Here is a 10,423-nt window from a genome sequence, read left to right on the forward strand (position 1 = left end):
AGGGAACCAGTCAAATTCAACTGTCTGGGCTCCTGCCCCCTGACAATGGTGGTGCGTAGTGGGAGCGAGTACTACTCGGTAGCGTACCAGTTGCCTGTCAAGCATTGCGATTGCATGTTGGTGCGCGGGGAGGCAGAAAAGCCTGGGCAGCGCCTGCATCGGTTCAGGGGGCTGTTCGATTGTCCAATTTCGACTTGTCTCAGCTTGTCTCCTCTCACATAATAATATTCATTCTGCCAGCCGAATACTATTTACTAAATCAGCCGAACAGCCGGTGCTTGCACTTGGCCGCGCACGCATGGCTGATGCCCTCCACGATTTTTTTTGAAAGGTAGCACGATTTTCCGGATAGCCTCTAACGATCGATTTCAGGGCACTGTTCATTTCCTGGTATTGCGATTTTCCGGATAGCCTTCCAGTTACGGGAACACTAGCAAGTGTTCTGACACGGGCAAGAGTTCAGAGAAATGGGGGAAAAGAAAATAGCTTGTTCGGCTGGGCGGGTTGGATGCTGCGTGGAGCTCATTGTCTGGCTTCACCAGCAGCTACCCCAGCCAATCCAGCCCAAGCCAATTCTAGGCAACCGAACAGGGTGAATACTGAATACCAGTAGGATGGTGCATAGTCCCAAATCTTTAAAGCCAGTCCTAGTGGGAGTGTCATTGACACAGTTACCTAGATTGAAATATTAAAAACTGTGCTAGTGGAGTGTCATCACCATGACACTCTTCTCACATTTCATGACACTCTTCTCTTCTCTTCTCTCTCCTCATACTATTGTTATATGTTAGCAAATTTAATATTCATGACACTTTTATGACATTCCCACTGAAATTTGCCTAATATGAGGGGTAATTTGTATATATATTAAGGTCGGACACTATTTCTCCCCTCTATTAACAGCGGCAGATGTATAATTTAATTTTTAGGTACTCTACACTCCTTCATAAAGAGCGAGGATTTGGGATACATCTTGTTCACAAAAGTTTTCTATTTTTTTGGGTCCGTCTCCTCATCAATCGATTGAGTGTTTTTCTATCTGTCATCGTTGATAGCTGTTGGATCAAAATCCAACAACTTAGATTTTCCCTTCCTCTCTGCACCTTATCTCCTCACTCCCTCTCAGTGGCGAATCTAGGATTTTAGGTTAGGGTGGTCCAATAAAATATTTTAGTGAATAAGTCAATCCAATCTAATAATGATGTTATTTTCTCATTTTCACCTTCTCGATTCAATTATCAATTGCTATATAAAAAAATAATTAATAGCTATTTTTTCTAGTAGTAACAAATAAGATCAAACATGAAAATTGAGAGGATGAAGGTCATTGGGCCAAATCATAGGGTGGGCCGAGGTCCACCTGGCCCACCATCTAGATCCACCCATGCTCCCTCTCTCTCTCCACCTTCTTCCTCCATCCAGCCACCTTCTTTTTCCTCCTGCCATTGAGCCATCCCCTCCCCCTTCCACCCGTTGTTGCCTAACCCCTCCCCACCCCTCCGGTGGGGCCCTAGCCTGCCCGCGCCGGCCCCTCCCACTGTTCATCCACGCGTCCACCTCCTCCTCCGAGCGCCACCGGACCTCCTTCTAAGGCCGGCGGTGAGCATCTGCCCCACGGCAATCCCAAAACTCTAACTCCAAACCCTAACTCGGCAGGAATCTCGGCGGAGTTGGAGATGAAAGGGAGAATGGGGAGGAGAAGCTTTAGCTTTTTCGTATGGGGATTGATAGATAAGCAAATTTCAACCGATTGATGATGAGTAAATTTCTGTTTTTTTTACAAAATACAGTGCAGACACAAAAAAACTCCTCCACACACTCAAACTCTCATCCTATAACTACACACACAATCCTAGTCTTAGAGCATCTCCGAGCGACTCGTACATATGAAAAGCGTCATGCCTAGCAGGCATCTAGGTTACTAATTAAGTACCAACCTACATGATTCAAATGCTAGACAATAAGAGCAAAATGCTAAATAACCAGATATATCCGAGATTAGCAAGCTCGAGCATCCACAAAAAATGCTAAAGAAACCGGATATGATAGCATGTTGAGACGAAACAAGTCTACGACTAGCTGCCCATTACATGTGGTATGGATGGTGATAACGGATCATGGTCAGTCAGTTTACAATCTAACTTGATCTTTAAATTTTTTACTCAAAGTTATATAAAACTAGCAAGGTGCCCCGCGCAAATAGCACGGGTAGCTAGCTTTTTCCTCCTAACATTTTGACTTCTTTTACATACAAAAATAGTTAAATAATTTTATTTTGTTGTTCATAACACTGGTTTTATCTATAATTATCATTTGTCCCCTCTTTTATTATTTAATGAGGGAGTTTCTTTTCAAAATTTATCTACTAAACATAAAGGTATGAGCCTAATAGTTTTATTTTTAAAATTTATCAATTAATATACTATATTTAGTCTCACTATTTAATTCTAAATACTATTGGAAATTAAAATATATTTTCATTTATTTTCATGAATTTAGTTATTGACATGGACTTTTAATTTTTCTCAGGTTCCAATTTGATATGGGGTACTACTAATTAGCTACACATCATTTAGCAGTTGTACTTATCATGTATTCTTAAATAGATCATTAGATTATCATAAAAATTAATGGTGTAAATTATTTTTTATTATTGTGGTAGTTAAAAGCCCTAGTTTAAAATTTGTACATTGGCTCTTTACACAACTAATTAGCTTTCCAATCTAAATGGAAATTAAGAAACAATTTTTATTATTTTAATGCCTAAGCTTAATCGTTCATTAATTGTATATGTCGGACCATTTATTTAGCTATTTTACTTCTAGATTTGCATATAAATGAGCTAGTAATTTTTTTGAATTTAGTTATTTATTAATTGTATTCAACATGGACTCTTTGTTCAACTAATATTTTCCTTTTTCTAGTTTCAAATTTATTTATTTGTTAATTGGGTTCGACATTGATTCTTTGGATATTCATAGACCATTAAATCATCATAAAATCTAGTGGTGCGTGACCATTTAATCATACTTTTTACTGGAATTGTAATGTAATATTTCTAGGTTTTGCATGTGAGATTAGTGTTCTTTGTCTACTATAAAATCAGAAAAGCCTAGCAACGGTAGACCGGTTGGTCAGCCGTGCACCTGGCACCCCGCCGGCCTAGGTTCGATCCCTTGTCAGGAAGAATTTGTTGGCTGACGGTGGTGCAGTTTATCTGTGTGTTGAAAAAAATCTCCTCGCCTGTCCTACTTCAAATCACCGGTCTAAGGCCGGTCCCATTTCACATGGGTTGTGGTGCCGCTGTGTACAGGTGAGGTAGGGGTTCGGAATTTTTCTCGACCTGTGTAAGGAGGTCTTCTTCCTACAACACTATGCTGTGGGGGCGTTCTTGCCCCCACAAGTCGAGTTTTTTTTATAAAATCAGAAAAAAAAAACAAAGCACCATTCCACATTGAGGACCAATAATTCTTCTACCACGATGCTATCTAGCTTGATCTTGTATGACAGTTTTATTTCTATATCACAATTTGGCCAATTAACCATAGGAGTTTTGATCCCCATCGATTCAGCAAGAACTATTTCTCCATGTGCACAACTTGAAGCTTCCTTTGCATGTTTTCACATTGAGTCAATGATGCTCACCAAAGCGAACCCTTTCATTTAGTCTCTCATATATCTCTTCTCTCCTCGCTACTCAATCTTCATAACATGCCACTCCACTTCAGCGTACTCGCTAATGTGGAAAAGCTCTCGCTCGAGTATCGCAGGCCCACCAGGTACAACCATCATAGTACCCGACTTGGAGGAGACATGACATATGAGAGCCACAGAGGAGGGCGCAACCCTGGAGAAATGATAGGCCCGCCATCAAGGTCCAAGTTAGTAGTGAGTAATGCGGAGCACCGAGTAACGATAGGTGAATTTATGATGATTGACCAGCGCACCTGATCTTTCAAATTTCTCAGTATTTAAACAACTATTTATTATTATTTCATATATCTATTGACCATATTTGATACGGATACATATTGACTAAATTAGTTTGCATCATTCGATCTTCATAAAATCTAACGGTGTGCTTCTCTTTTTTAGGTTAAGATAGAACTTCTAGACCCTGTCGGCGAATGCAGTGACTTCTTTTAACACTCTACATAATATTCACAAAATTAGCTATAAAATTAATCTATTTCAACATTCTTACTATTTTCGCTTTATTGTTCCATGCTTGTTCGTTTATTGCCAGCTATCCAAGTCATTTTTTAATAAGATGAACAAAATTTATAATATTCAAAACATCAAGGGTGCAACAAAACCATTATTTTAGCTAATTGTAGTAACTAATAACGTTCACAAAAATAATTTATAAATTTTGTGGCAAAGAATAATTAAGTTTTCTCTTATCTTTCTAACTATAGTTGTGACCTTGTTATCATAGTGGTCAACATGGCACTATCATTAAACCATATCTCTGTCTACTCAAGCCACCATCCAACGGTGTAAATTTACAAAATGAATCACCGTTTCGAACATTACAGACGTAGACTGAGCCAACAGATCTTCGAGATTGACGATGTCACTACAAGCACCTCCCTATCGAAGGTCACATCGCCTACCACTGAAAAGAATAACCCTGGTTAAATTCCTAGAATAAATCTAGGAAAATGCAAACACCCATGCCAAATCTAGGACATGAACCCAAATGGATGGGCTCCACCACAAGGAATATTACCAGCTGAGCTACGCTTACTTGACTAAGGCGCTGAGAGTTGTATTGGTAATATAATCTCAAATTTCCGATATGGATGTTGTAGCATTGTCCAAGTATATATATATATATATATATATATATATATATATATATATATATATATATATATATATATATATATATATATATATATATATGACAACATTCTTTTCCATCTATCGACAGACTTGCATTGATCAATATCTAGCCCCATAGGTTGCAACCAAAAATCTTTTAACAGTGATAATATTTATTTTTAAAATTTTTTAGTATCCCCGATACTAACATTGAGTTACCAGGAAAGACATAATCCTATACTTAATCTAGTTTGTCAAACAAACAGATTATAGTTACAGTTCAACCTACATGTGGCATTGTGATTAATAGAGTAAATATCTCTTTGGTAACTATACCATGATTCATGGCTGAGGAATAATATAATATACAACTAATAAGGGCAGCATGTAAATTGATTAAATAAGTTTCCAATATACAGATATATTTAACACATAATTTTGAGATGTGAGTACGTGACTATTGCCACTTCTTCTCACTGCATGCGAACGAAGTCAAGCAAGCTGCCAGGTTCTTTAATTGGATGCCAGTGTCATTAAGAGAAGGAAGATGTCAATATGGAGATGCTTTTATCCTGCTGCAAATCTTCCTTTGTGATGGCCTCAAGCCACATATCTAGGTTCTAGCCGCTTGCTTGCATTGGGCGTCTAGAAGGTGCTGAGCCACATGCACATCTAAATGTGTTTTTGATCCACTTGATCTAAAGGTGCTCGTGGTGCTACCACATCTGCCTTGAGTCCGTGACATCCAGAACTGATTACGGAAATAGTGAGCATCACCAAAGACCTTCGCTCCTTGTAGCTCGCTGCATCTCCAAATCCCATCCCAGTAACCAATGCCAAGGTATGGATTTCTGTGGTCTAAAGGCACCCGTTCCTCCCCTGACATCGCTAAAACTGTCCAAGCAACATGCTCCTTCACGTTGGATCGGAGTCAACCGCTTGGTCTTGGATTTGAGCAACGAAGCAGATAGGGGATGGGCGGCATCTCAGCAAGAATAAGGGTACGGTGATGCCAGCCTTTGGTATATGGAGCGGTCTTTTATTTTATTCCGGTTACCTTAGATTCTTATTAGAATTTGAGCCGTATATTCTATAAAGACTGTATGGGTTACTCTAGACCGTTAGATGCTCATAAAATCTAACGGTGTATATCTTTCTTTTTTTAGATCAACATGGTAATTTCTAGATCATCTCGATGAACGTGATGACTTCTTTTAACACTATTGTATTAAAATAATAAATTAAAGTTTGATCTTTAAAATTCAATTTTTAGATTATCTAAATCAAATTTTAAACTTATTTGACACCCCAAAGTATGGCAGGTAAATTTGCCAGGGAGGCTCTAAATAAATCTAACACGCGTGCGAGCATCACTGCATCAACATTGCAAACATGACAGCAACACTCATCCGCTGCGGCGCACCTTTTCCCCAGATTTCAGTGGAAGCACGAGCAATTTGTTCGCAGCATGCATGCATGAACGATCGCGCATCCATCCATCTGACCATGCATATCCACGAATGCGCGCGCCGTGACAGGACTAGACGCTGCAGCTGCGCATTATTAGGCCCGCCGTTTCTTCTTTTTATGTTCCAGCACGTAATGTACAGTAGGGGCGTAGTAGAATCTAGACTGTCAAATCGCGAGACGGAGAGGACGCAGCTTTTCTACAGGACAGGTCATTTTCACGTCGTATAGGCCCTGTTTAATTGGAGCCCAATTTTTTTTTCCATTGGAATCTTGCTAATTCGAAGTACTAAATGAAATCTATTTAAAAATTTTTTTACACATATGGGTTGTAAAATCGCGAGACGAATCTAATGATACTAATTAATTTATGATTAATCAATAATTAGCATATGATTACTGTAGCATCACTGTTGCAAATCATGGATTGAATAGGCTCATTAAATTCGTCTCGCGATTTACTACCCATCTATGCAAAAAATTTTATAAATAGACTTCATTTAGTACTACAGACGTGTGTCAAAATATTCGATGTGATGATTTTTTTTACGTTTACGAGATTTATATGGAGTGGGAACTCAACAGAGCCATAGTATAGGAGCGGTAGCAGGCACCAGGCAGGGCACGCTCGCCCGCCCTGGCGCGCAGTCGGCCAACACGGCATGCACCCCGAAGGCAAAGGCTACAGTGCAGTGCGTCGCAAGGAAACCAGCGAGGATTCGTCAAGTCAACCGGATGCCCGCGCCCGCGCCCCCACGGAGCTCAGCTCCGCGCCTGCAAACAGTAGCCGCTATATAACAGCCTCCCTCCAACGCGCAGCGAGCCAAAGCCTAGCAAGAAGCAAGCAGTGCCAAGGCGCAAGGAACAGCCCAACTACCCAAGGATGGATCCCAACGACGCCTTCTCGGCGGCGCACCCGTTCCGGTGGGACCTCGGGCCCCCGGCGCACGCCGCGCCGGCGCCCCCGCCTCCGCCGCTCGCGCCGCAGGTGGGCGCGCCAAGGGAGCTGGAGGACCTGGTGGCCGGGTACGGCGTGCGCCCGTCGACGGTGGCGCGGATCTCGGAGCTCGGGTTCACGGCGAGCACGCTGCTGGGCATGACGGAGCGGGAGCTCGACGACATGATGGCCGCGCTCGCGGGGCTCTTCCGCTGGGACGTGCTGCTCGGCGAGCGGTTCGGCCTCCGCGCCGCGCTGCGCGCCGAGCGCGGCCGCGTCATGTCGCTCGGCGGACGCTTCCACGCCGGGAGCACCTTGGACGCCGCCTCGCAGGAAGGTAATTAATTAGTATGTGTGATGTGTGTTTTGCATTGTGATGATGTGATCGTACGTGCGCATGCATCTATGCATGCCTGCGAACATCGTTCCTAGTATGCGATTGCGCTTTTGTCTCTGATGCCGGTTACGTTTTTTCTTGTGCATTCGCTACGCGAGCAGTGCTGTCCGACGAGCGGGACGCGGCGGGCAGCGGCGGCGTGGCGGAGGACGAGGCTGGCAGGAGGATGGTGACCGGCAAGAAGCAGGCGAAGAAAGGCGCCGCCGGGACAAGGAAGGGCAAGAAGGCGAGGAGGAAGAAGGAGCCGAGGCCGCTGGACGTGCTCGGGGACGAGAACGACGGCGACGAGGACGGCGGCGGCGGCGGCGGGTCGGAGTCGACCGAGTCGTCCGCGGGCGGCGGGGGCGGGGAGCGGCAGCGGGAGCACCCGTTCGTGGTGACGGAGCCCGGCGAGGTGGCGCGGGCCAAGAAGAACGGGCTGGACTACCTGTTCCACCTGTACGAGCAGTGCCGCGTCTTCCTGCTGCAGGTGCAGTCCATCGCTAAGCTCGCCGGCCACAAGGCCCCAACCAAGGTACGCACACTTCAACTGAGCTAGCTGCATCACATTGATTTTCAATACATTTTACGCATAGGATGACAAGAACACTAGCTCCTTGTCTCATGAACAGTATAAACGTGGGATAAACAGCATTGCAGCCTTGTGCCCTTGTAAGATCATTGTCAAAGCTAGTGGCTGCCACTGTTGAACTCAACTTTGACTCTACCACGCACACATTAACACGTGCAACATGTATCACTGTGTTTATTCACTTAGATTCATGCAAAGTAAAGCTTGGAAGTATGATTATTCACTTAGATTCACACAAAATAAACCTAGAGAGTATGATTAGTCACTTGTACCTAATATAAAGGCCCTGTTTAGTCCCCTTTACATGTAAACACAAAAAATTTTGCAAAGGAATCTAGGTAATTTGAAGTACTAAATGAAGTCTATTTGTAAAACTTTTTGTACAGATGGGTTGTAAATCGCGAGACGAATCTAATGATGCTAATTAATCCATAATTAATCAATAATTAGCGGATGGTTACTGTAGTATCACTGTTGCAAATTATGGATTAAGTAGGCTCATTAGAATCGTCTCGCGATAAAACAATTTTATAAATAAATTTTATTTAGTATTTAAAATTAGCAAAATTCTTTCACAAAATTTTATATTTACGGAACCAAAGAAAATAGCAGTCGTATGCAAGAAAGTAGCAGTCGTATGCTCGATGCGCAAGTACTCGTAGTACGAGTATTTTGGTGCATGCTGGGCACGCACACGCACGTCGGTGCGCAAGCACCTGGAAAAAGAGAACGACGTGTCAGCGCGGGGTAGGCTGGCAAAGCCTGCGCCGGCTTGTGTTGTCTTGTCCGGCGCCGTGGCGTCAGGTTCAGATACAGATAGACGGGCAGGCATGGCATGGACGCCCGCTCTCTCTCGGGCTCCGTGGCCTTTGCCCTGCTGCCACCGGTTTTTCACACGTACTGTGATCTCTTCGCTTTGGCCTAGCGGCGTGCCTGCCTGCTTGGAGATAGGTGGTGCTGCGAGTGCGGTGCAGTGAAATGAATGCACGGCCCTCGGCCTGGCCGGATTCCAGGGTGATTGGATATGATGGCCTCCTGACCCCGCGGCCTGATCCTGGACGGGCGCATCGATGCGCTCCTGCCTCCGCGCCAGGCGCACCCAAAGCTCCGCTTGTTCTCTCCGTGAGCTAGCTGCCCCCCGTGCGCGCCCGGCCCGGCGCGACACGACGCGCGCACGCCGCGGCAGAGCAGCACGAGGAGTGGAGGACCACGGAAGTCTCTGGCTGATGGGTTTGTGCGCGCGCGTGCAGGTGACGAACCAGGTGTTCCGGTACGCGAAGAAGTGCGGGGCGAGCTACATCAACAAGCCCAAGATGCGGCACTACGTGCACTGCTACGCGCTGCACTGCCTGGACGAGGAGGCCTCCAACGCGCTGCGCCGGGCGTACAAGGCCCGCGGCGAGAACGTCGGGGCGTGGCGCCAGGCCTGCTACGCGCCGCTCGTCGAGATCGCCGCGCGCCACGGCTTCGACGTCGACGCCGTCTTCGCCGCGCACCCGCGCCTCGCCATCTGGTACGTGCCCACCAGGCTGCGCCAGCTCTGCCACCAGGCGCGCGGGGCCCAGCACGCCGCCGCGGCGGGGCTACCGCCGCCCCCGATGTTCTAGCCGCGCCGCGCGCCGGCCGGCCGTGTGTGCTGCTTCCTTTCAGGGACAGCAGGCAGTTGGATGGATGATGGTCTCGTCGAGAATGGATGTGTCTCTGCTTTCTCTCATGTTGTCACTCGTTTGCTGTGTTCTGGCAAGTTAGGAATGGGCTTAGCAAATCAAAAAAGAGGGGGGAGTGGGCTTAGAAGGTGGCGCTAATTTGTTGGGCCTGAGCAATGCCCCACTTGTTGGGCCTATGTTGCACTGTATCTTATCCTGGTGATCATGGTTTTAAAAAAGAAGCTGTATTCCTCAGTGTGATTTCGTATTTATGCTTTGTTAGCCGTCCCATCTGCGCATAGAAAACCTGTTCCATTGTAATGCCCCGTGGCCGCGGATGAATCGTGACGTGAGATTTCACAAGAGGATCAAATTCGGAAGGGAAGCGGGCAAGGCAGAGGTCCCTGTCGCCGGCAACCCAGAACGGTGTTCTTCACAAGCAAAAAAATCACACGTCCTTACAGAAACCGTGGGGGTTAAATCCCTCACCACGCCCACGCCACGCCCGCGTTTAAAGGACTAATACGCCTATTACAAAGTACGTTTTCACCTCACACACACGCACTCGGACAGGGCAT

The 10,423-nt window shown here is 45.4% G+C and overlaps 1 protein-coding gene across 1 annotated transcript; it reads left to right on the forward strand.

Moving 5' to 3' along the window:
- Window positions 1-6,965: 6,965 nt before the first annotated feature.
- LOC120641646 (probable transcription factor FL) lies at window positions 6,966-10,100 on the forward strand. Its single transcript, XM_039917839.1, has 3 exons — window positions 6,966-7,568; window positions 7,730-8,142; window positions 9,450-10,100. Exons 1-3 carry the CDS (start codon window positions 7,178-7,180, stop codon window positions 9,804-9,806), a joined length of 1,161 nt encoding a protein of 386 aa, XP_039773773.1. The 5' UTR covers window positions 6,966-7,177; the 3' UTR covers window positions 9,807-10,100.
- The last annotated feature ends 323 nt before the right edge of the window (window positions 10,101-10,423 follow it).

The sequence above is a fragment of the Panicum virgatum genome, chromosome 7K, assembly GCF_016808335.1.
Source record: "Panicum virgatum strain AP13 chromosome 7K, P.virgatum_v5, whole genome shotgun sequence".
Lineage (NCBI taxonomy): Eukaryota > Viridiplantae > Streptophyta > Magnoliopsida > Poales > Poaceae > Panicum > Panicum virgatum.